This window comes from Lates calcarifer, linkage group LG11, assembly GCF_001640805.2.
Source record: "Lates calcarifer isolate ASB-BC8 linkage group LG11, TLL_Latcal_v3, whole genome shotgun sequence".
In the NCBI taxonomy this organism is placed as follows: Eukaryota; Metazoa; Chordata; class Actinopteri; family Centropomidae; genus Lates; species Lates calcarifer.
In genome coordinates, this window is record NC_066843.1 from 22,570,383 (window position 1) to 22,597,434 (window position 27,052).

Sequence of the window (27,052 nt, forward strand, 5' to 3'; positions counted from 1 at the left end):
TTATCCTCTACATGTTACCAAACAACCTGCTGGTCGCATCAGTGGAAGCACTACAGCTCTAATCAGTGTTACAGCCTGAGGACTGTGATTGAGTCAAGTGCAGGTGGTGACTGACTGAATAATGAACATACTGAGACTGTCCACTTCAACACACCTGTGCCTGCTGCCTGCAGACTCTGGAGAGATTTGCTGCAGCAGTTTGGTTGATAGTTACACAACCTCTGGTCCCTGTCAGTGTTAACAATTGTTCATCATTTCATCATCTCTAGGTTGTTTCTGACTACTGCTGCTATCCTGATACAACATACATTTGCTGTAAAATGATCTACAGGAGCAACACAGAATTTGCAGAGTGAGTAAAAAACACTTTCACACATGATCTCATAGGTTTTCAGCTTTATGTAACCTGCAGCTTCATGAAACTTATTGTTCACTTTTCACGTGATACCTGCATCTCATGTTAGTGTGTCCTCCACGCTGTGGTCAGAAGGGTGGGGGCAACACCCAATACTCAAAATACATTTAGAGGTCCAGACCCAGGTCTATCAAGGAACCACAGAACTTCCAGACTCTATCACTCCTGCTCATGTTGATGAACTTGTGCTGCAGGCGTCCAAACATAAGACTGAATTGGTTTATAAAGTACAGTATTTATATGTTGGCAGATATTTCAACAATTTCTTAGACAATGAGAAATGTCTGAAATGATTAATGACTTCAGTGAACTCATCAAAAAAGCTGAGAGATAGCTCAGTGCAAAACTGTAAAACAGCTTAATGTTACTCCTCTGATCAGAGAAGGCCAGAATCAGGGGGTGGAGGCCTAGAGCTGTCAGGTGATATAAGGCTTCACGCTGCTGGAAGATGTCACTATGGCTGACTCACAGGCGAGAAACCTCCTGATTCCTACATTAGCTGAGACAGTAAACACAACAAGGATGTAGGTGAAGGGCTGGGCTGAGTGCTGCACCTGTAACCACACCCAATAGTGATGTCACAACGTACTGCCAATCGTCTCAGCTGCTCTCACGTTGCTTTTAAGGCTCGTTTCCTCTGATCCGGCAAAGCAGCCAAACCATGGTCATATCATAGCTGTGTTTTTCAGCTGTCTTACACACTGATGGAACAACAATCCAGTGATTGATTCAAATATTAATCAGGCCTTGTCATACACACACTGTAAAGCAGCCCAAATTTTTACACTCCAAACTCTGTTTTTCATTTTAGATACAGAATTACAGTGACTGTGTTGGACTCTGAGCACTGGCAAAGTGCAGGTGACCTACACTCAGTACTGTACCTGAACACATCCTGTGCGAAGGCCTTGAACTTTGAACCATGTAGCATTTTAATTAACAGAAACAAAGGTACATATTGGTTTAAAAGAAAAAGCAAAAATATACAAACCACAACCCCCAATATGAAAATATCACATCTCTAAACACTGGACAGATATTCACACCTCTGAGGGGTTTTTAGTTGATCTGTGTTTCTCCCATGTGAACGCACAGATGACAGGGGACACCATGTCCACTCCTCCTATAGACCACGACCCAGTCTCTGATGGGCTCATTGTTGGACACACAGTAACCTTCAGTGTTTTTTGTCTCTTTGCTGGTTTTAATGATGTAATTAAAGAAATACCACACACACACACACACACACACACACACACACACACACACACACACACACACACAAAAGGCTTAAACATTTGCCAGATAAGGACTGGAAACTATAGCTAATCAAAGACAAAGACTCCAACACCAGTTTATAATGTGTGTGAACGTTGCTGGTGCTGGCTGTCTCCTCAGCAGAAACTGATGTTGTTCCAACATCGTTGTAATTGACATCTTTGCGAAAGTAAAACTCTATTTTTTATTCTGGCGACTTATCGTTTTAACGTGGGGTTCAAAAACGAGAATAAGCTGCATAGCCTAATATCACTTTTCTCACTTGTTTTTTTTCACAAATCAGTGGGAGTGTCTCAGGGTGATGACAATCATACTAACGTAAATGTTTTATTTTTTATTTGTTTTTTTATATGTAGGCTATTTTAAAGAGATATTTGTGTGTTATACTTGTTTTTCCAATTGCTAATAACACCGGTTTAACAGTGAAAAAATGTTTTCTTCTGCTTATTATTATTATTATTATCTTTTTTAAAATCACGCTGAAAGAAGTGAGGGGACGGTGTTCCCCCGTGTCCCCCGCCCACTACACCTGTGGGTATACACCCAGAGATATGGGCTGTGTTCACTCTCACTCTCTGCTGACTCTGCACCTGTCAGTGGTGATGGCAAAAACATAAAGATTATTAGTGAGTGTGTAACATTTTTACTGGTCCCTCTATACAGTGAACTATTGTGTTTTCTGTCTTGAAGGAAGCAGCAACAGAGTGAGGGAGGGCCAGACTCTGGACACAGCCGCAGACGTGGCAGCAGATCCAGCCACAGTGAGCTGGAGGTTTCATATGGATCTCTGGCATGGTGAGACTTGAAGTAAGTCTGTCACAGTCTCTGACATACTATCAGGCCATTGTCCCTGTTTTGGTTGGCATATTTATTCTGTCTTATATTCCACATTTAAACCTTACCACCTTCTGCTGTACTGCATCAGTTGATGGTTGAGTGATTGGCTTTGAATCATTTTGTAACTTGCAGCTTTATTTCAAATATAGATTCAACTCAGGCTGTAACAGCTTCAGTCCAGTCCAGACCAAGCTGCAAACAGAACTTAAACTATGATCACCTTACAAAGTTGTTATGGTGAATGTGTCAGCAAACAGGTAGACATGATAATTCATGTGCAGTAGTGATTGTGTCCAGTATTCCCTATATTTCAGCTCAGTTTTTGGTCTCCACCACTTCCTGCTGCCTGCTGCTGAGCAGGTAGAGGACAGTGGCTTTTCACAGCAGTTTCTCTGAGGACCAGAAACCAAGACCATGAGGCTAAAAAGCTGCAGAGTTGTAACTTCCCATAACGGTCATTTGGTCCATTGTTGATATAAAAATGTCAATTAGTACAGTTTTAATGAGCGCGGGTCAAGCTGAAAAGCCTTAGGTCAGTAGCAAACAGGTTACAGCTTCAAGGCTTTCAGACTTTGGTGACTCCAAATGTAAGATCGAACAGGCACTACAACAGACAGCAGTGCATACTGCCACTACTGTAAAATGTGATATGATACTTTTAACACAACATATTATTTGTCCAAATCAAAATACACAGTACACCTCATACACAATAAAACAAATGAAATGAAAAGGCAACAAGGTGCTCTGACAATGGCCCTGAGTAAAGTGTGTGTGTGTGTGTGTGGTGTGTGTGTGTGTGTGTGTGTGTGTGTGTGATCCTGAAGGTCGGAGGGTCAGCTTGGAGACAGTGGAGTCAGATCTACAACAGAGGAAAAAATAATGATAAATCTCAACTCAGAGCACATCACCTCTGGAAGATTAATATGTGTCTACACCTAATGATCAATGATCAGTTATAATATAATGTTATATTTTCATCAAACTGGATCCATATTTCATCACATTTGAGATGATTGCTCAGTCATCATATTAAAACCCTGAGCGGCTGTGCGCAGCCTGTGGGCTCCTCTGACTGCTCATGTTGTCTGATGGAGCTCACAGAGCTGCAGAGGTTTTTCCCTCATGGGAGCTGTGGTTAGATGTAAGGTGACTCTACCTCTGAGGAGCGGAGGGGGGCGGTCGGCCTTTATCAGATTACTCTGAGACAGAGCGTCTGCCATCCAGGAGAGGGCGCTGCAGCAGTACTCCAGCTGGGTGGGAGACAGACAGAGATGGATGAGTGCTGAGCAGGCAGAGCCGACAGCTGCAGAGAAACCACACACCATGTGCACACACACACAGACACACATATATATATATATATATCCACACCAAAACTAAACAACACCTAATGCATTTTATCAAAACATTTCATCTGTAGAAAAAATGTTGATGACTGCTGATGGACTTCCCAATGAACAAACACCAAAAGCCTCTGGATGTTTCCTTCTAGATCTAGATAATCAATATAAGTGATGATGACAGCTACAGATCAAGCTCACTGGATCTTGTATATACATGAAGATTTTGCTGACCTCTGTCTCCAGCAGCCGCAACCTTCTGTCATGGTCACGGATCTCTGCCATCTGCTTCAACACACTGTCCACCCTGCAGAAACACACACACACACACTGATAAACCTCAGTACCTCAGACTTCAGTAACTCCTGTCAGGGAAAATAAGCTCAGTTGGGGCGTCCCAGTAGCCTAATACCAAATAGGCCTTAGTGCTCTGAGCTCTGTTTTGACTCCTGATCTGGTTGGAGCCTTACTGCATGTGACTGCATGTCACTCTCTCCCCATTTCCTGTCTCTCTTCACTGTCCTCTCAAATAAAGGCAAAAAAGCCAAAAAAATAACTTAAAAAAAATCAGTTGACCTGAAACATAAAGACAACGATCCTTACAAAATCACTTCAAAGAATCATAGCCCAGATACAGTTTCTAGTAACTCTGTAGTGAACAGTCTGAACTGAACTTTCTCTCAGTTCTGTTCTATGTTATCTTCCTAGATATTGGTTGAAATACACCAATACCAATATAGGTCATGATTTAATATTGATGTATTGGCAGGACTCTATATATCACATTTCATTTTTAATTGTAAAAGTTGTCTAAAGTCTTGGGACTTTATTAAAACAGCAGAGAGAACGTACTTGAGAGATGTGCGCTTCAGTCGAGCTGTGTCAGTCTCCCTCTGCCGCTTATTCTGAGCTGAGAGGTGGTTTTCTTTCTGGATAGCCTCCCATGTGTTGAGGCGGCTGGCCTTTCTGCCCCGCAGCTCCTGAACTGAGAACAGAGAAGATGAGTTAAAGGACTGGAGCCAAAGCCCACATGGCTACACATGTACATGGATATCTGTGGAGGTCCTCCACCAGCATGAGACCAGTTAGTACCCAGACCAGGACCACAGATGTTTAGCTGTGGATGTACCACAGGTTCTATCTGCTCACCAAAGTGTCTGCTCTTGACTGAGGAGATGCGGCGGACGTATCTCTTGATGAGGAGGTGGAGGTGTGAAATGATGATGAAGGGCGGTGCCAGACAGGGCCTGGAGTGGTACTCCACAATCAGGTTGTACCGCTGAAACTTCCAGTAGATATCACTGTGCTCCTGAACTTTGGAGAAGGTGTAGCTGTGGACAGTGAAGGAAAATCTCATCATGCTCATACAGAGAGCTGAGATCCTCTCCTACACTGGGTCTCACTGAACAATGTCTGGAACTGAAACAAGTCACTGTGAACACCAGCGTACCTGAACATAGCAATGAGAAGGTTGACCAGGACGATGTTGGTGCACAGCAGGTAGATGACAAGGAGGATGACGACCAGCCAGTTGGCGTAGGTGCTCATACAGGGCTCCTCTCCTGCTTCAATCCGTGCAGCATCATCTGTACAGTTTACTTCACCCAGTTTGTCAGCTGGATGGACGAGCAGTGACATGTGAGGATCTATACTGCACATCTACAGGCACCTTTAACAGCCATCTCAACTATGACTATAAACAGCTGTTTATTAGACATCATTAAATCTTATGTGATCCAAAGCAGCAGCCCTGTAACAAAGACTTCCTTTATCAAGGTTTTAATGTCACATGCTATGTTGAGACGTGCTATGCTGTGGTGATCTCACAGCAGTTGCAGAATTAAATCATACTGAAAAGCATTTTGCCCGGTGGTAAGGAAAATATTAGTAACAACTTTAACACCATACAAGCTTCATAAGTGTACTTACCCATACTACATACTCATAAGTACTTAATCTGTGAGTTAGTACAATTATGATTAAAAACTACTCGCTATAGATGCACACAGAGAGACCACATAGTGTACTGCTTACATTCAAGTGCACTGCTCATTGTAAGCGAATGGAACTAAAATTTAAACCATCATTTTATTTCTGCATATTATATTGTATTAATTTTCTGCTGAAAAACATATTCATGATGCTGATAGCTGATAACTTGTACAGGCTCTTTGAGGAAGAAATTTGTATTATTAAAACTTGAATTCAATTCAGTTCAATTCAATTATATTTATCTAATGCCGAATCACAACAAAAGTAATCTCAAGGCACTTTTCATATAGAGCAGGTCTAGACTGTAAACTTTAGAAAACATGTGGGACACTGAGGGAACCAAAGAAGCTACAGACTGAACCACTCACCATCCATTTCATTTATGGGTATTTGTCCAAAAATGTGCAGGTATGGTCTGTAGAAGACTCGGCGGAATATCCAGTTAGGACGGGGATCATACGAGTAGAGGAGAGCCTGATTGGCCACTCCGTAGGCCATGAGCCACACAGCCAGAAAAAACAGGAAGAAGAAAACATCCTTCATCTGAAGGAGAGATCACAGATGGTGGAGGATCAGGGCTTTATCATTGCAGTTATATCTGCTGTTTCCAGCCAAGATGCTACATTAGTGACATATTAATGCCTTGGAATCATAACCGTAATACAACACATTCAAGCATATTGGTCAGTGTCTGTTATGTGTGTATGGCTATTACTATACTCTGTTTGGTTCCCACGTCACAGAGGACCTCTGGAGATGACTGCACTGAGGATGATGTGAGGACTTGAACATGTGATCACATGTTTTTTTGCACACACAGTTACTGTTCATATTACATACACTGCCATCTCCATCATTACCAACACATGGAGGGTGAGTTTCACAGGGCCAACATTCAATAGCACCATACAGCACCACTGATCCAGTCTATTTTTTGCCTTACATACACTGGAGAACACTGACATCATTTTCTATATAAGGAAGGTGGATGCAGAAAAAGAAATGTGCAGACTGAGTAGTGGGACCATTTCAGGAGTGCTGTATGTTAATAGTATGTCTGTTGGCCCACCAAGAATACCTGGAAAATACTGTGACTATATCAAAAGTGACCCTTTTTTTAAGGCACTGATGCAGAGTTCACTAGGAACGTCCTGATCAATGGCCCTGATCCTGATCCAAGCCTTTACACTGCTGGCCCTGTTTTTAAAACTCTGTTGTCTTTCAGTCTGGACAGAGACTGAGACTTTTGGTAATGATAACAATTTGTGAGTTTTGTGTGCACTCACCATTTTGCCAACAATGATGATCTTGGGCCCGAGCTGTTTGTGGATGGCAAAGATATGGATCAGACGTAGTGTGAAGACCATAAAATCTATGGCCATCACAGCTCGGCCAAACTCGTAAGACCAGGGAAACATTCTGGGAAATAAAACAGTGCAGACGATCACTGGCTGTACATCACACAGGGAACTGCACATATTCACCTGCATTATCACTTCAGACTGCAGGATAAGAGAGAAGACAGTAAAGTCCTGACTGTCCGCACAAACACGACAGATGGCAGCAGTGCCCTCTGAGCTGTCAGTGGACTCACCTGCAGCACAGAGCCAGAGTGAAAAGAGTGATGGCTGTGAGATCACACTTGTTCCACACATCCTGGATGTAGTTCCTCATCCTCTGGAGCAGGAAGGTGCTGCCCACAAAGAAGGTCTGTGAACCAGAGAGAAAGGAGTCAGGACACACTCTGTGGATGGAGGCGGTTGTCTGTGCACTGTGTGAGTCTGAGGCAGTGACAGAAATGTGTAGCTTAGGTGAATATCACTGCATTTAAAGTGCTGGTAGAGTGTGAGGTGAAACAGAATCCAGTCTGTGTAACAGACCCATTGCTCTGAAGGTTTATCAGACACCACAGACCTGCAGAGTGGTTTATTACCATGAGGACAGATTTTATATCACACAGTCATTTTATCCTTGCCCTCGAACGTTGCTGTGTAAGCAGTAGATCTACAGTGTTTATGTTACAAAGTCATCTATCAGCCATGCATGCTTGTATATAGCCGATTGGCAGACAGCGTGATTCATGCTTGATGACATCACTTTGCATTGTAGCAAAAGTTGAGTCAGGTTCAGCTGCTTTGTTCAACCCTGTGTTTGTTGCTAGCGTTGAGAAAGCCACCAAGTCAACACCATGAGGAGGACGCACTGCACTTTGTTATCTGTTGGTGTAATACTGGACAAATTAATGGCAATGGTGATGGCACTACAGTAGGAAAATGACTTCATGTCATCAGTGTTTCTCCACTGTGCTGGTTTGAAGACAAAGTTGAACAAAGATGAATTCTGACTCTACAGCAGCGGACTGGGAGAAAAGCAGGAAACACATTTTGTCACTTGTACATGTTTGAACTGAAACAAATGAAATACACAGAAAATACTTGGAGGAACCTGATGCTAATGGGACCATAACTTCAGCTTTTATTTCTCAATATACCACACTTTAATAAGCTAGCACTTGTGAAGGAGGTGGCTCTGAGTTTGGACAAACTGTCTGAACTGCCTTCTAGCCATGCTGTAATTCTGATTTAACTGGTTTAACTTTTGCCAAGACAATACCCAGCTGCTGACTGTAAATGATAAAGGTGTTTAATCAAGCAATAAAGTAAGAAGAAAGCACACAATAGACACAGTTAGAAACACAATAAGTAAATAAATATATAAGTGTGAGCACAGGAATCAAACTGTAAAAATCTAATTGATAAACAAGATGGACAAATTTCAGCAATGCCCTGATGTGACTCAGCAGTCATCATAGCTACAAACTGTTCAGTGAGGAGGTGGGACTGCAGATCTTTCACTCTTAAATTTCAGCAATGCTTTGATATGGAGTAAAGTTAGAGCCACTGGTTCCTGTTCATCTGATCCTGCCTACCTGTTGCTGACAGTTCACCTGCCTGTGAAGCAGCAGTAATGTTCTTTATGCTGTCAAAAATGCACAACTTTATTTCTGAAAACCTGTTTATGTCACACAGCTGGAAGATATTTCTACTGTAGTCTGGACTATTTAATATGGGCGTGTGTGTGTGTGTGTGTGTGTGTGTGTGTGTCTGTTTGCTAGTGCCTTTGCAACCAACCTGGCGAATCTCTTCACAGACTAAGGTGAAAACCCAAAAGTAAAGCACAAACTCCAGAGTTGAAGGACCATCAGGGGGCGGGGGCTTGAAGTCCATCAACAGAACATAGGCAAACAGGCACAGGAAGAGGAAGTACATCAGCACGTTGCCCAGGAATGAGGTGACAGGGGCAAACCAGAACTGTCTCCACCGTGACACAATAAATGGTCTCTTAGAGTTAGATGGTGAAGAGTCTGAAGAAAAGAAGAGACTGTCAAACTAAATATCTCACACATACACTCAGTGGCCACTTTTTAGGCTCGCTAGCCTTAAAAAAGCAAATGTTCACTTCCACCATAAAGGGAATCATAGTGCAGACATCATCTACAACGACAAACAGAAGAAGCTTTAACAGTTTCTCATTCTCATCTGTCTGCTAATTCCTACACAGAATTCCTCCTGTTTTTTTTTTCTAGAAATGTCACCAAAATCCATGTGGTTATGGAAAATGTATTAAAATATACAGTCATGTCACTTATGTCAGATTAGTGTCCTCCTGCTGCCCTCTGGTGGAGAGTCTGTCCCTACATGTATGTTTGTCTGTGTCCCGAGGAATACAGGTGCATCTCAAAACATTAGAATACCATGGAAAAGTTCATTTTTGTCTGTAATTTAGTTCAAAATGTAACTTTCATAGCTTCATTACACACAAAGTGAAATATGATAAGCCTTTTTTGTTTTAATTTTGATGATTACGGCTTATAGCTCACGAAAATCAAAAATACAAAATATTAGAATATTTCAAAAAAAGGATTTATACTGAAAAGTATGTTCATTTATGCACTCAGTACTTGGTTGGGGCTCCTTTTGATGAATTACTGCCTGCGTGGCATGGAGGCGATCAGCCTGTGGCACTGCTGAGGTGTTATGGAAGCCCAGGTTGCTTTGATAGCAGCCTTCAGCTCGTCTGTATTGTTGGGTCTGGTGTCTCTCATCCTCCTTTTGGCAATACCCCATAGGTTCTCTATGGGGTTCAGGTCAGGCGAGTTGGCTGGCCAATGAAGCACAGTAATACCATGGTCAACAAACCAGTTACTGGTAGTATTGGCACTGTGGGCAGGTGCCAAGTCCTGCTGAAAGGAAATCAGCATCTGCCATAAAGGCTCCTCAGCAGACAGAAGCATGAAGTGCTCTAAGATCTCCTGGTAGACAGCTGCATTGACTTTGGACCTGATAAAACACAGTGGACCAACACCAGCAGATGACATGGCACCCTAAATCATCACTGACTGTGGAGACTTCACACTGGACTTCACAGCTTGGATTCTGTGCCTCTCCACTCATCCTCCAGACTCTGGGATCTGGATTTCCAAATGAAATACAAAATTTACTTTCATCTGAAAAAAGGACTTTGAACCACTGAGCAACGGTCCAGTCCATTTTCTCCTTAGTCCAGGTAAGACTTTTCTGACGTTCTCTCTGGTTCAGGAGTGGCTTGACACAAGGAATGCGACACTTGTAGCCCATTTCCTGGACACGTCTGTGTGTGAGTCTCCTGGACAGCTGTCAAGTCAGCAGTCTTCCCCATGATTGTGGTTGTGTGTACTGAACCAGAAAGATTCATGGTATTTATACTGCATAAATAGTGATTTACTTAAACTCCAAATGAGATATTCTAATATTTTGACACACATTATTTTCTGTTTTTCTTAGCTGTAGACTGTAATTATCAACATTAAAATAAAAAAATGCTTGAAACATTTTAGTTTACATGTAATGAATCTAGAATATGTTACATGTTATAATTCCACTTTCTAATTTAACTGACAAAAAATATTGAACTTTTTCATGATATTCAATTTTTTTGAGATGCACCTGTAGCTCAGGATGAGGAGAGGACATCTGACACCTGGACTTTGCGCAAGAGCATTTCCACTTAAAGTAAACTGGTTCAAAACCCCAAAACTTGGTTCCCAGCTAGAACCAAAAAACAAAAAAAACAAGATTAGGTTCTCAAGTGTGAACATCAATGGATGTGTCCTGTTCTTCAGGTTAGACAGAAAGGATGGAGAGGATGTGAGAAATGTTAGGATGGTTCAGTGGTCTGCTGACAGATATCTGTAATAACAAGTGATCAGCAAGATCTATAGTTGTACAACAGCCTCCATTAAAGACACATCAATGATCACACTGGTTCTGATCTGAACTGGCAGAGACCTAGACTGAGTCTCTAGAAAGAATCAAGGTTCAAGAAGCAGACAACAGGGACTGAGTCCAAGCAGCCAAAGCAGAGCAGTCACTCACCTTTCAGGTTTTCTTTCAGAGCCCTGAGCTCTTCAGCCTCTTCCTCGCTGCAACAACAGACAAAGAATTAGGAACTTTAAGAGTGAGAAGGAAAACTACCACCCATCCCTGGTTTCTGATCATATGTGTGGGTTTACTTCTGTATAATGTCAGCAAGGGAGAAGACCGTGGCGTCATTTCCATCCAGACTGTCAGTGTCTCGGCCGTGGTAGATCTCCTCAGACTTCACTTCCTCCTCTTGTTCTCTGTAACATTAACACAAAACCAGGCATGTTTCCTTTTCCAGTCAAACAAGCTGAGTTTAAAAATTAGTTCTTGCAGCATGTGTTTCTCTCAGCTCCAGTCAAACCAGCAGTGTCCAACAGTGGGTCCAAAATCATTTTACAGTTCATTCTTTCACTATTCCCCTGAGCTGTCTGTGGTTACACAGAATTCCTTTCTGTGTTGTTGTTGCTTGGAGGTGTGGTGGTGACAGTGTGAATGAACGAGTGAGTGTAACGTTGGTTGTACAGTGAATTCCTTCTGTGTTGTTAACCACAGACAGCTCAGACACTCTCAGATGATCTCAGCTGATTTCAAATCCTTTTTCAGATTCTGATTTTCACCAACAATTTCCATGTCCACAAACATGAGCCCTGAAGACTGGATGGAATTACATGTCTAAGACATCAGTAAAAAATACACAATAATCCCACAAGAATAACACACTGACCTGAAGCTGATGAGGTCTGTGTAGAGGAGGGGGGGCAGGAAGAAAGTGAGAACCAGTTTCCAGACCTCAGTGCTCCTCTCCATGTCACCCCACCAGATCTGAGACAGCAGAGACTACAGCAGAGAGAAGCACTGTCAGCACCACACCTCCAACCAACATTACACTCACTCATTCATTCACACTGTCAGCACCACACCTCCAACCAACATTACACTCACTCATTCATTCACACTGTCAGTGCCAAACCTCCACGCAATGTTACACTCACTCGTTCATTCACACTGTCACCACCACACCTCCAACCAATGTGTCACTGTCAGCACCACACCTCCAACCAACGTTACATTCACTCATTCATTCACACTGTCACCACCACACCTCCAACCAACGTTACTCACTCATTCATTCACACTGTCACTACCTCACCTCCAACCAATGTGTCACTGTCAGCACCACACCTCCAACCAACGTTACATTCACTCATTCATTCACACTGTCAGTGCCAAACCTCCAACCAATATTTCACTGTCACCACCACACCTCCAGCCAATGCTACTCACTCATTCATTCATTCACACTATCACCACCACACTCCCAACCAATGTTTCACTGTCAGAACGACACCTCCAACCAACATTATACGCACTGTCACCACCACTATATATGTTTATACCTGTGTATGTGATCAACTTTACTTCTCAGCCAGGAGGCAAGTGTCTAATGAAAATCTGCTGTGTGCTGTGTTTGTGTCTAAATGCAGTGTATGTGTTATACTGAACATGTTGATCAGTTAGATTGTTTCTCTTGGTCATGTTCAAACCTCCAGGTGTGGGAGGATTTCTCCTGTTTTAAGTCTGATGACAGCATCTCTACCTGAACACCGTCATGGCTGAAAAACAGCCGGGCGTCAGCGGCAGTGGCCATCTGTAGGCAGGTAGCCCCGCCCCACACTGGAGACTTCCTTATAAGGAGAGTGAAGGCGCGGCTCTCGCTGTTCTGGTAACACTCCCCAAACACATCTGAACACACAAACAACACTCAGATAAAGATATATGAGGGAAGGTGTGACAAAGGTCTTGTTGGACACAAATAAGGGACCTTGAGCTCCAGGTCTGTGCTGGGCTTTAACTTTATTTTATTTTATTGTAGTGGACTATACAGGTGTGAACTAGAGAACAGAGCAGCTTGTGGAGTGACTCACCAAGGGCCAGGTTCTCGAACGTCTGAGCCAGTTCCTTCATGGCCAGCTTGTTCTCAGTCTCACTCTCCAGCTTTGACAGCTCCCTCAGCATCTTACAGCCTCCCAGAGCACTGAGCACAGACTCCCCCGCCTGACAGACAAAACAGACACACAGGCTGCTAGCAAAGACCCATTCATGTCAGTTCACACACAGTCTGGAGTGAGTGTCACAGGTGAGCCTCACCATCTCCCAGAAGTAAACAGCCATTTCTCTGCGGTTCTGTAAGACAGCCCAGATGAAGAGAGCCGCCCAGGGTGAGAGGCAGCGCTGGTCCCGGTACGTACACACCCCCAACAGCATCTTATTGATGAGCTGAAGGTAAGACAGATGAGTCAGATCTGAACAAAGATGATCTCTCACTGCTGAAAAATTCATAAAGATAAACTTTTAAAGGTTTACTGTGAAGGATTTTCATAAAGACAATGTATAGATTCACACAATAAAAACAATGTCTCTCAGTCATTATATATGAGCCAGTAGAGGTGTGTAGGTGTATTTATCTGTAGAGACCCTGACCTCTGCTTTCACTTTCTTAATTTCTTCTTATTTTGCTGTTCAGGACGTTTCTGGACGTTGACCTTTGGACAGTGGGTGTGTAGCCCCCTGCCAATCACAGCATAGAGTGTGAGGGACTCTATAAAAACATAGTGACCAAGTTGCACTGTCTCTGTCTCTCTCCTCGCTCCCTGTCAGTGTCAATGTATGAAGAGCTGCAGGTGTGTCTGTTTGACCAAGGGTGGGGCTCAGCTTGGTTCTAACACTGCTCCCTCTCCTCATTCACTCTCTAGCTCGCTCAACCACAGCTGCTCTCTCTCTCTCTCTCATGAATACAACAATAGTGTGTTTACACTAACAAATCCTGCCTATTATCCATTTAAAACAGTACTGCACTGATTTATCATGTCACTCCTTTAACACAGTCAGACTCAGGATGGACAGTTTCATAAATACAGGAGTACTCTCCAAAGACACCCCCGTCCCCCAACTCACCTTGAGACTCCTCCTGGTGCTGGTGCTGTGGTCCAGGCCCAGGGGTGCATAGTAGAAAGGCTGACAGACATCACCCAACAGGTCCCACAGCAGGCGAGATACCTGCAGCATCACCACACACTTCACTATGACTGCACACACAGCAGGGATGATTTCATGGAATTATATTATTATATGATGATATGAACAGAGAGAAGTAAAATCCTGTCTACATGATCTAAATCAGAGGTTAAAGAGAAATTGATATTGATACTACACTCTCTCTGTCAACTTTGTTTCTTACAGTGACGAGCAGCTGCAGTTTTATTCCTCTCCTTAAATCTGAATAAATTCAGAATCAGGATCCTTTATTAATCCAACAGTGAAAAAAAGGGGGTTATAAGTCTCTCTCTCAAATGAGCATATTTAAATAGGAAAACAAATAGGAAAATAAAATTGAAAAGAAATCGAAAATAGAAAGTTAAGAAAGTGAAGCAGGAGTGACTGCAACAGGCTGCACGCGAGTTGACACATGCGCACTCAGTGTTATTATTGTAGTGTAGTGTAATTAGTGTAGAGTAATGCTTCCAGCTGCAAACACACACACACACACCTCTACACACACAGACTGCTCAGTTGTTCCTCTGGATTCTGATGATTAACATGGCTTCCCTCCTGTTTCTCACCTCGTACAGGCTGAGCTCCATCGCTGAGGCGGGTCCAGTTAGTGCACTCTGGGGACTCTTCAGAGGTCCTGACAGAGGTCTGTCCAGGCTAGGAAGGGATCCAGCCAGGCCTTGCCTCTCGCTCAGACGCCTCTGTAGCAGCATGTAGGCCAGAGAGCTGTCTGACAGCGACCGGTACAGGCTCTCCAGGCGCCTGTACGTCAGGTAGTCCAGGATATTCAGACCATTCTCACAGAAGAGACGCACAAACTGGGGCTTGTCATTGATCAGTGCATCTGTCATGGAGTCTTCCAGGTCCTCGTACTGAAAATATAATGACCTCATCAGCATCATGTGACTGAAGACTTCATTTCTTAAAACCTGTTGTTGTATAATCCCTAGGTCTGGACGTCTGCAATGAGGTGAGTGAGAAAAACATCATAGAGCCGCCAAGCCATGATGGAAACTTATTAACATGAGAGAGGGCATGACTGACTATATTTAACTTTCATCCTGGCTGTTGTGAAGAGACTGTGGTCATTTACCAGACAGGCAGCATCCAATGATCCTACAGAGTGAAGTCAGTGTCCTGCCTGTGCTTGAAATGAGAAACGTAAGTGCCGTACATACAAGATAATCAGGCCAAAGTCATCAGAGACCCAATTATCTGATGGTTGTAAAGATAATCTTGTCAGATTATCCAGTGGTGTCAGGAGTGTTCAGAGTGATTTTACCCTCCCTGATCTGCTCTGAAGACGTTCGGAGCCGCCCCGATAAATATTAAACAAGTTCAATATTTCAATCAGGAAGCAAGCTGAGAAGGACAACAAGAGACATTGTCGTCCACCATGACTGTTTACTCTAAAGTCGTGTTTGACCGCACAAGATTGTTGGTGGTGAATCTGTTTATGTGTGGTGTGCTGTGTTGGTCCTTTCGTTGCACATCACACACTAAAAGAACAAAACTGTGAAATCTGATTATTTGTTGTCGTGTGTGTGGTCTCAGTCATCAGTTAAGATTACGTTTCTCTGCAGCCCAGCTCTTTGATTTGAATGACCCCCTGACCTTTCCCCTCCCACCACCCTCAGAACAAACCTCAGCTCTCTGCTGGTAAAGTCAGAGAGTACAGAGTAAAGCTCCGCAGGCTGTGGAGCTCGTTCATAGTGTACACTGGCGTATAGATGGTACCTTCCACTGTATGTCTCCGTTGAAGAGCTCAGCTTTGGCGATGTCCACTCTGTTCCAGGCCACTGCCAGTTTCAGCTCTTCAGTGCACTCACTGGCTTCACTGGAGACACGTTTACTGGCTTCACACACACACACACACACACACACACACACACAGAGTGCACAAACCTGATTAACATTAAGTTACATTAAGCACAGAAACATTAACATATTCTAGTTAGTTATTTAAAAAAATATAAACAAATAAGCATCTTTGTCTCATCTCCCTATCCTATGCCCTGATTTTTTTTTTTTTTTTTTTTTTTTGTAAAATGCAGGCCTGTTGTGTCTTAAGCTGAGATGAAGGCGATTTATTCAGTCTCCTCTCGATTATTGTTAGTTCTTTAGCTGGTCCAAAGCGCTGGTGCTACGTCACTGACCGGCTCATCTTAAGCTCTCGTGTGACAGTGATCTGGTTATCTCTACACAGGCTCCTCAACAAACTCAGATCTCAACTCAAGGTTTTTGTGATCACCTACAGAGCTGTGTGTGCTCAGACACCTTCTATCAGCAGCAGCTGTCTGAGGTCCTCCGTGTACTTGTTCTGATTCATCTACATTTTATGGTCTTTCTTCTCTTTTCCTTTTCTTCAGTCTAGTTTCTTGTTGTGAGGCACATTAAAGGTGTTATACAGCAGAAATAACTCACCTCTAACGAGGGCTTTGAGAATAACTGTATCAAAATCATCAGAACCCTCCTGTTCTCCATGGAAAATAGTGATGAGCTCTCTGTTCTGATAGATACTCAGAGCCTGGACACACAGAGGAGGTGGATGGAAACCATTATACATCGCTAACATTCACAGTCAACCACACAGACTCAGAGCAGATCACAGAAAGCTGGATAAGTTCTGCTATCAACAGCATCAGGGTTATTAGAGAGTTATTGACATAAAACACCTCTGGTAGAAGCTGTTGTCCAGAGGACTGCAGAGAGGTTTGCTCCTGTAGCTCTGCCTCCTGCTCATCACAGTGTCAAGTAAACCCAATGTTAAAAACATGGCTGAATGAAGCTGTGATGGTTGTGCATGTGCTGTTTGACTCACATTGTCCACCAGTTTCTCCAGCTCAGCCTCAGCTGGGAAGTGTTTCCGGACCTTGTCGCGGACCCTGTCACGGTGCTCTGTGCTGAGACCCTGAGCAGCCTCTCCCTCCACTGGGGGAGAGGTGGGACTGAGGGAAACGGGGGAGAGATTGTCCAGCAGCTCACTGATGAGGTCTGCAGCCGGACCAGAACCAGCAAGAACCAGCCAGGGTGTAGCTTTCTTCAGAGAGGCATCTAATCTCTGAGCCAGGGAACATGGACACAAAATGAATGACAGGACATTTTCATTCACCTTGAATTCAGTCAGACAGTGTCAGTGTGATGGACATCGGTCTTTTCATATCTCTATGAGAGGAGAGAGGTGGTGCACTCACAGACAGGAACCCCCCCCTCTGTTTATTCACCTACATAAACTGAAACCAACAGCTGGTGGTTTCAGAGCATCAGACAGTTTCCTCACCTCCAGCATGTTGGAGTTTCCTGAGATGAGCATACATAGCACTGGGATTTCAATGCTGCCACTGCCTGTTGATAAGAAGAAAAAAAAGTCAGAGGAGCTTCTCTACAGGGACGTGTATATTTAGTCACATATTTCTTATGATGAGCTGAAGTGAGCAGCAGGTTTATGGAGCTTCCATACAGACTGTCTTCAGCCTCCCTCTGATTTGACTTTAACAAACACTTCACTTCACTTTAACAGCAAACGTCCAGGTTTGACAGAAGCTGCTGTTGACACACTGTATGTGTCTCTGTCTCACCCCAAATGCCAGTGCGCTGATGGGAAATGTAGTCCTCCAGACCGGCACGAAAGGCTGCCTCTCCCCCGCGACGGCCAACACTCCCATCATCCACCAGGAGGAAAGCCTGGTAGTTGCTGTCCAGGCAGCAGGAGTCACGTGACGTGTTCTGGACGTAGTATCGAGCGGGGAAACTCCCCTTCAAACACACAACACAAGAAAGAGGGAGTTTATCTCCAGGAAGGGATGGACTCTGCTCCACCAGTCCAGTTAATAACACACACCACAGCTTCATGGCTCACTCCAGCTATACCAGCTCAGATCTACACTCTCATTTCTTCTACCTAATTTATGATTCTCACCAGATGTGACAGATGTGAAATTCTAGTTGTACGTGTGCAGCAGGAGCAGAGGTCCATCATTCTTCAAACTGGAGCAATTTAAAAATAGTGCCACTGCTCATTTTCCATCATGTTGTGCAGAGTGTAGTGGTGTGTGCTCCTGTTTATTGCTGTTGTGAGTTACAGCATAGCAGAAGGTGGTGCAGGTGGAGGCCAGCTGCAGGGTGGATGAGTACCTGGGTGTTGACCAGCTGCTGCCTGTTGTGCACCAGGCCCCAGGAAGCCAGTCCCACAGCGATCACTTTCTTCCGGGAGAGAGCTGGAGCTGCAGCTGCGTGGTCCCTGACTGCCTCACCCACACAGCGGGACACACCCTCCCTCAGACCACCCGTCAAGATCCAGGCCCCTGGGCAAGAGGAGAGAGAAACAGTTACAATTACAGATACAGTTCAATATTTCAGTCCATTTTCTCCCAGAGTGAACTGCTTCAGCTCTCACCTCAGAAGCTGTTTGATTATCTGAATCTCTTTCTCTCTCTCTCTCTGTGTGTGTGTGTGTGTGTGTGTGTGTGTGTGTGTGTGTGTGATCAAAATCTTAATATAAAAAGGATGTGACTCATATTTTAGACAAAATCCGTCAAGTCAAAGCTGCTCCTCTCTCACATGATTCTGCTTGTGTTTACAGCAGAATATTACAGAGGTAAGTGAATCATGACATCTGGAGCTTTGACTTGAACACATGTTAAATACTGAAACGATCATTTTATAAAGAATACAACCTCTATAACAGATCACTTTCTTCACAGTAATGTTTTACTACACACAAACACACACACACACACACAGAATGATCTGGATATACAACTGAACTTATTTAGTTTTCATGTAAATATTCAGATGTTATCTTTAATAATGTTGTCTCTACTGATTATTATCCAGGAGCAGAGCTAACAGACATCAGTCTAACTATTCCATCATTTCTGAAGTTTTCAGACAGAATGGCTCCCTGTTCTCAGTGGTTTCTACTGCCTGATTGGATGTGTGTGTTCTTACCTGTGCTCTGTGCAGCTCTGACCAGGCCATTTCTCAGGACATCTCTCACCCATGTCTTGATCTTCTCGTGGCCCTCGCCCCCCACCACCGACACCACCAAGTTGGGTGAGGGCAGGCCCCAGTGCGCTGTCATCAGGGTGTAGATGATCTGAGGTGACGTGTCACATGACAGCCGCAGAAACTGGACAGGACAGACAGAGATCAGTTCTGGTACTGCGTCCCTCAGCTGTCCACAGCTGCAGGTCTCAGCTGTCTGACCTCCATCACACACAACACCAACAGTTTATCCACCGCTGTTTTCTACACACTTTACAGAGTAAGATGTAATATGAGAAACGCAGGGTTTCACTGCTGCATCACTCATCACTTCCCTCTGCCAATGACAAGAGGCCAGAGGAGTTACAGTACAACACATCAGCCCCCACCCACACACAGATTCAAACACCAGGGACACCAGGACCAAGAGAAAGATTCTCCACCTCACACTCCAACTGCCACCCCCACAACCCTCTCCTCCTGGAGTTCACTGCCAATATGAGGAAGCTGGTCGCTGCTGGGACCAAACTTACCCCTCAGACCTTCCCCCGCCCTCCACCTCGACCAGGTAGGGCCTGGCTCAGGAGAGGCCTGAATCTGTTCTGGTTGTTGGTGACTGTCAGCTCACAGTGTTGCCTGTTAGTAGCTGGTGCAGCTGTAAGGCTGAGTTTGGGCCCATGGGCGTCAAAAGAGCTGCGATTCAGACTGTGGCCACATCATCAAAGTGTGACTGGAGTAAAGTGTGAGGTGCAGCACCAGCGAGGTAACTGGGTGTGGCTGATGGTTTCACCAGCGTGCATTTGGTTTAGATTGTCAGTTGGGTGATCAGAGGCTGAGTAACTCCATCAAAGGGTACATTTCTGACTGTGTGTGTGTGTGTGTGTGTGTGTGTGGTGTGTGTGTTGGTGCTGCCACTCACATGACTGTGTCGGCGTCCAGCACCAGCAAACTCCAGCTCTCCATAGGCATCAGTGGGACACTCGGAGGAGTGCTGTCTGCTGTCCCACTGGGTGACAATAGCTGCTCCAAAGTAGTCCCCTGTTGCCACAGAGTCATGTCCCTCCCGCACACCTCCACACTGACACAACGCTCCATTACTGACATACAACATACAAAACAACAAACCCATACAAACCTGTTATTCTGTGGTCAACAAGTCTCACATGTCAGTCATTTGAGGTAAAGACACAGTTTAACAGTAATGACAGCTATTTGTGTTTATCTATTGCAAATACATTCAGAACATAAATCTCACTCTGATCACATTTTTATCAAATGTCTCTAATGTTTGTATAAATGTTTATAATGAACAGCTTCATGAACAATGTTCTTCATTTGTTTTCCTACTAAATTAGTTTCTGGCAGCTGCAGTATGATTAATGTTGTTAGGGTTCTGTTAGCTCAGGCACTTTCGTTGTCTTAGGTAAATACTAAAAAGTTAATGTTGACTTGAGGATGGATGTGTTGACTTGTTCAATGTTAACCCAAACCAGAGTCTTTCCTATGATATTACCTAGGTCTTGTAATAGTCTAAACTTTACAGCACGTAGGACACAGCATACAAATGCCAAAGTCAGATTCTTTGTACATTTAACATCCACCCCAGCCTCATTCAGATCATTTAAACCTGTGTAAAATTTGTGCACTGAACCAAATTTTGGCAAAAATAATGATGAGTATGAGTATGATCATAATTGAGTTTGTTAAATCTGTAAAGGTCTGCACAGACATTTTACTATAACTCGCATGGCATTATTGCAAATTCATCTGGTTCAAGTCTGGTGTTATTTTCTATTTTTCTTTTTCTGTTGTCAACAATCAAAAAGACCAAAACCCTGTGAGATTCATTTGTGTTGAGGGAACACAAAAATGACAAAGACTATGTGTTTCTAAAACAAAAACAAAAACATAATGTTCATGCAGATGTGTTACAAAAATCAAACAAATTAACAGACAAATTAATATAAGAAAAATGATAAGTTAAAATGACACATAGAGACCTCTTATAGCAGAAATGCAAGTTTACAAAAATTATTATTACAATAATTATTATATATAATCATTGAAGTCGAATTTCACTGTTCTAGACAGACACAAATCCACAACCTCTTTATGTATTAGGTCTAGACCAGAGGAGGACAGCAGAGGTTTGTTGTAAGATCAGAGGGTTAGGGTTAGGTTACATTGGAGCCTGACAACAGACCATGTTTAAAGTAAAAGGAAAACCCCAAAACCAACTGTAAAATCAACTGGAAGCTAAAGCAAAGAGGCTAAGGTAGGTAGAGAGAGAGTTACAATAATCAATTCTGGAGAAGATGAAGGCATGAGCAACTTTCTCCAAATCACAGAGAAGTGGGCCCAGGTTGTTACATTTATCATTACATTCATTTAATGGCCAGAACAGGATTTATTCAGATTTTTCCTTATTGAGTTAGAGGAGGTTATCAGACATCCAACATCTGATGTCAGTCAGATATTTCTCTGCCTACTTATGGACCCTAATTCTACAGACACATGAAGCTGTGTGTCATCAGCATGACTGTGTATGTATGTACAGTATGTACTGTGTATTCAGCCAAGTGGAAGCATGTGGCTGCAAAACAGAAGGGGACCTGGGACAGAGCTTTGAGGTTCTCCATAGTTCAGAGGGAAGGTAGATAGTATGAGCTCTCAGTTTTAGGGATAAGAGATGAACCACTAGAGGGCAGTGTCTGCTGCTCCTACAATGTCTCTTAAACAACACATTAAGATACTATGATCAGCAGCAGCATCTGCAGAGCTGAAGTATAAAAGCTTATGAAAACAGAATCACAGTCCTGATGACTTTTACTTCATGAATCTAATATTTTTGCAGTTTATAAAAGGCAGTTAAGGACAGGTTACCTGAAAGAGTCTTCAACAAAAGTGGTGCACACTCGCTTCTTGATGATCTTGGGAATCCAGCTCTGTGAGTAGGAAAACAGTTTGTTAGCCCAGTAAGGACAGATAAATATCAAGGACAGTGCTGAGGAAAAGAATTGGATTTCAGAGGGTGCAGTGACAGGTTAATGAGTGCAAACTGTTGAAGAATCTTGAGCATCATGTAAACGTGCAACAAGAGCGTTGAGCAAGTGACAAGTCTTCCTTTTCCGTCTGCCTTATACAAGTTTCAACTCAAGTCAGAACAAATGCTTTGTATTGTAATGCACTGTATATCCTTCCTATAAAGATCCCTGACCCCAGGCCTCAAAATATCTACCATAGATACCATAGCTACACAGCACAGTCCTGAAAGAGTTTGGCTATGAATATAAAAAAGGCTTGTATGTTTTTTCAGCTTTTACCAGCAACTGTTACAGTGGGAGGCAGACCCAGACAGGAACGCTCAGTCAATTTAATATGTTGTACTTCACTGACGCTACACAACAAATTCCACAACCTGGGAACAATTGAGCGGCTCCTTTCTGCGTCATAACCATGAATCTGAGCTGTAAAACCACCTGTTTCTGCTTAACTATACTATGATGTAACTGATACTCTGTGTTTGCCTCTGGGGTTGAGGTCTTTCTCCTAGATGCCCCGCTTTCTACAGTGTTTTTTGTTAGAGTGTCATGTAAAAAGAAGATGAGAACATTTACATTCACAAAAGAAACCTGGTTACTGAGAAAATCAGGTTAGACAGAAACCTGAACAACACATTTATACACACTGTAACCTGGCTGCTGTAAAATCCGCTTATACATGCAGAGGGTCAGTAATCAGATCTCTGCCCCAGCTTGATGTTATTTTGGAAACATATAAGATGTCTTATATTATAAGACAGGATGGTAGCCAGGTATACGCTGTATGAAGAGCGATACAGTAAACGTTGGGAGGAGGTTTGGGTGGATGCATGGATGGCTCAGGACATTCACACAGGAGAGGACTCTTTATTTGCCGTGCGAAAAACATTATTATTGTAACCATGACGACTAAGGTCCTCTAAGCTTCAGGAAGTAGTTATTTTAACCCAAGTACAACCCAGTACCCCTGCAGCTGACTGGCTCCTATGGTGGTGTTTTAGGGAGGGGACAAATGACCTGTAGTTTCTAGGTTTGTGTGGGTGCTGTGTTGGTTTCATGTGTAACTGTCGAAGGAGGAATGCACACAGTGATCACGAGATCACACACAAAGGATTAAGACAGCAGCAACAGAGGAGAGGGAAGCAGATCAGGGATCAGCTGTTTGAAACAGTGTTGGAGCAGCACAGACCGAGAAGAGAATGAGAGAAATGTCAGGAATGAGTGAGGAGAGATTCAAGTTGAGGCATGACTGAGGGGTTCAAAGTGAAACTGTCATGCTCCCCAGACCAGTTTGTAAATATACGTGTGTGTGTGTGTGTGTGTGTGTGTGTGTGTTTGTGTGTGTGTGTTGTTGGCATATTGTGTAAGACCTATTGTGAAGCTCCCTCGTACCTGGAAGCCATTAATAGCAGATTCAAGTGAAACGCAATCTTTCAGGTCATTGATCGAGGACTGGTTCAGCCTGTCTGACCACCTTTCCCACAATGCACCCTTCACTTACACATCATCACATTGCTGCACTGCACTGTGATCCACAGAGGCGTCTGATCTTCTGCAGTGTGTTTTCCCCATGTGAAACAACAAATCAAAGCCCACTCTGCCTGATGTCTCATCAAATGTCTCACACTGAGAGGAGATACAAAACCCCTCAGACCAAACTGTGTCTCCTCTCTGCACTGTCAGAGATATTATTATCAGTGCAGGATTCCCTCCCTATGTTTTCATCTTTCACTCATGACATGGGCCAAATAATGTATACTCAGCAAAACACTTCATGTTCAGTACAGCATGTGTGTATGTGCAGACTGTATAAAACAGGCAGCAGCATTTACTGTGACACCAGAGGTCATCCTTCATGCTACAAACTCAGTTCTCTGGCAGCCTGAGAGAGAACGGAGGAGTCTTCATATCATTACTCCACAGTGACCCCTCACTCTGTGGACCACTTGCTAAATATCACACAATGCTGTGGACCACTCTGTTCTCTGTGCTGTGAACCTCTAACATACATCTACACAGATACAGACACCCGTATCTGAAACCATGTCTGACAAGAGTTTTAGTCCACCTTGGTTTGTGTTTGCTCACATAACAAAGTACAGGAACTGAATCTGTTTAGTTTTGACTGGACTCATCAGAACCAGAACAAACAGCATCACTTCCTCATTTTGTTTCCCTCCATCATGAGTTATGACGTTGATTAATGATAATGGTCAGAAAAGTGTGTTTTCATAACATTATGATGTCACAGTGAGGATGACCTTTGACCTTTTGGATGAAAAATGTCATCACTTCATCATCTTATCCTGTTAGACATTTGTGTTAAATAATTATATTGTATGAATTCTTCAGTTGTGGCCAAAAACATGTCTTGTGAGGTTACAATGACCTTTGACCTTTAACCTCCAGATTCTAATAATTTCATCCTTAAGTTTGTGAATGTTTGTGTCAAATGTGAAGAAAGTCCCTCAAAGCTTCCCTGAGACATTGTGTTCATGAGAATTGGACGGACAAACAACCTGAAGACATGGTGTCTCTGACCACAGCTGGTCAGTATCTACACGTGGCAGCACCACCTTATTACATGCTGCATGAGGGTTGAAACCTCAGAGGTCCTGCACAACATGGCTGTCTGAGTCCACTCATATACTTACAGCATGTGTCAGATCCTGTCAGCAGGACCCGGCCTGAGTGAGACTGAGGGCTATGTGAGTACTCTGTCATTCAGAGGGGGATAAACACAAAACTCCAGGAACCATATGGTTACAGTGGTACAGTGCTGCATGTCTCTCTGTCTGTCTCTGTCTGTCTGTCTGTTGTTTCCTGCTGACTGTTGATGACTGGTTATCTGCAGTGACCAAAACCAAACCAGTTCAGCTTCTCCTTTATTCTAGTCTCTCTCTCTAACACACAGAAGATTAGTTGTGTGTTGGGGGAAAAAATGTGAGTTCCTGCACCAAGATGTCTTATAGATACATGTCCTGACATGTGACTCCATGTTGTTAGCTGCAGACAGAGCTGCTGTGTCAGGCTACGTCAGTGATGAGGTGGTGGAAGCAACTTCACTGCTTTCTCTCTTTTTCCTTTGTTACTCATTACTTTTAGTTATCTTCACCTCTGAATTTTATTTACCTAGTTCCCAACACTGAGCTGTTCCTAATGGAGCACTACAGAATTACAGAAGAGGACAGGTCTGACTCTGCTCTCTGACTGCATAACCTGCTGTTTTGTTGAAGATGCATTAGTGAGGAGGACAGAGTTACAGACCTGCTCCATGTGTTGTTATACAAACAGAGCTGTTTAAAGTGGAGCCCAGCTGGAACTGATAATCCCTGCACATACAACAATCCGCACCCAGGAGGCTCAGATGCCATTTCCAATACTTCAATATCTCTCACGTGCACACACACACAGGAGCAGCTGCTTCCTATACACTGACTGTATACACTTTATACTTGTGTCACCATCGGCCTGTCCTACCTCAGAGTTGCTCTCAGTCATTGTCTGTTTCCTGTGAAGCACCTTCACATACCTGTACATGACATCAGACATGGTATATACAGGACCAGCAGCATGTTACAGCTACTGTCACTGTCACATACACTGAGCTTCCACTTTTATTATGTCATTACCTCCTTCTTTAACTGCCCCTCTGTGTCTCTGAATCCATTTAAATAGGCCGTGTGGTTGTTATCTGACACACAGTCAAACCCTCAGTCAGTGTTACATGTTTCCTGAGCTCCACAGTCACCAGCCTGTGGGCTGAGCAGGACTCTGTTTCTACAACAACAGACACAGCGGGGACATTAATATCAGACATGTTGTCCCTAAACATTCAGTCCAAGTCAGATACAGGCCTGTTCTGCCCCTGTCCTGAAGATCTCTATCACAGCTGTAGTCCTTATATCTGAGTCTGATCAGTCTTACAGTGATGACTGTGACTTTACTTCTCTGCTTTCACTCCAGTCTGTCAAACTGTCACACAAAGTGTGAGTGTTGTTCTCCTGTGAGTGACAGTCAGTCAGATAGTTCAGCCTTCATACTGCTCTGTCACTCCCTGAGGCTCAGATACAAGCCCCAACTGGCTCCACGGCATCCTCACATCCCACAGTCCTCCTTCCTCACTATCCTCTGCTCCACACACTCACACTCTGACACGTTAACAACAACAACAACAACATAATCACTACAACTCTCCCACACACAGTGTTACACCATCTCCTCCTCACATCAGCCTGGTCTGAGGTCAGTCTGTGCTGAGACATTCCTCTATCAAACCTTGTTTCTGTAAATATCTGTTGTCTCCACACTCATCACATACCTGATCCTTCTCTTTGGCGCTACCAACTTCAACATCTCCTCCTCCTCCTCCTCCTCCTCCTCCTTCGTCCCTCTCTTTATCCATCTGCCTCATCCTGCGGTCCGTCCACACACTGAGAGCGGAGAGCAGCAGAGCGGCGGAGCGTCCTGCTGCTCCACCCACAGCTGCACCCACAGGACGGAGTAAAACCGCTCATACGCTCACTGGTGTCACATCTGCTTCTCTGGGCGGAAAAGGATTCACATTTAAGTTAAATCTGAATGTGGAGCTGAGGGAAACTAAATACTTAGCTGATAAGCTGATTCATGTCGGTGGCCGCAGAGGTAACGAAATAAAAGCACCTGCCAGTGTTAACCTGCAGGAACTGTGTAATACTCTGAGATGAT

The 27,052-nt window shown here is 43.7% G+C and overlaps 1 protein-coding gene and 1 long non-coding RNA gene across 3 annotated transcripts; one reads left to right on the plus strand and one right to left on the minus strand.

Annotated features, from left to right (window-relative positions):
• LOC127142965 (uncharacterized) lies at window positions 1-3,678 on the plus strand. Its single transcript, XR_007814102.1, has 3 exons — window positions 1-352; window positions 2,384-2,500; window positions 3,358-3,678. It is a non-coding gene; the product is annotated as an uncharacterized LOC127142965 (long non-coding RNA).
• On the minus strand, window positions 2,645-26,860 carry trpm4a (transient receptor potential cation channel, subfamily M, member 4a). Of its 2 annotated transcripts, XM_018698404.2 has the most exons (28): window positions 26,667-26,860; window positions 22,188-22,249; window positions 20,224-20,401; window positions 19,269-19,449; window positions 18,453-18,622; window positions 17,897-18,074; window positions 17,599-17,663; window positions 17,140-17,379; window positions 16,743-16,845; window positions 16,056-16,174; window positions 14,888-15,190; window positions 14,223-14,324; window positions 13,416-13,544; window positions 13,193-13,322; window positions 12,865-13,010; window positions 11,992-12,104; window positions 11,417-11,524; window positions 11,280-11,326; window positions 8,997-9,229; window positions 7,460-7,575; window positions 7,152-7,284; window positions 6,234-6,408; window positions 5,324-5,489; window positions 5,023-5,204; window positions 4,726-4,858; window positions 4,108-4,180; window positions 3,690-3,783; window positions 2,645-3,392 (listed from the first exon to the last, which is right to left on the minus strand). In XM_018698404.2, the coding sequence occupies exons 1-28, from the start codon at window positions 26,757-26,759 to the stop codon at window positions 3,367-3,369; spliced, it is 3,798 nt and encodes a 1,265-aa protein (XP_018553920.1). In that variant the 5' UTR covers window positions 26,760-26,860; the 3' UTR covers window positions 2,645-3,366. The 2 variants fall into 2 exon arrangements, with proteins under 2 accessions (XP_018553920.1, XP_050929779.1); XM_051073822.1 differs by lacking the exons at window positions 18,453-18,622; window positions 19,269-19,449; window positions 20,224-20,401; window positions 22,188-22,249; window positions 26,667-26,860 and adding an exon at window positions 18,238-18,400.
• Between the last annotated feature and the right edge of the window lie 192 nt (window positions 26,861-27,052).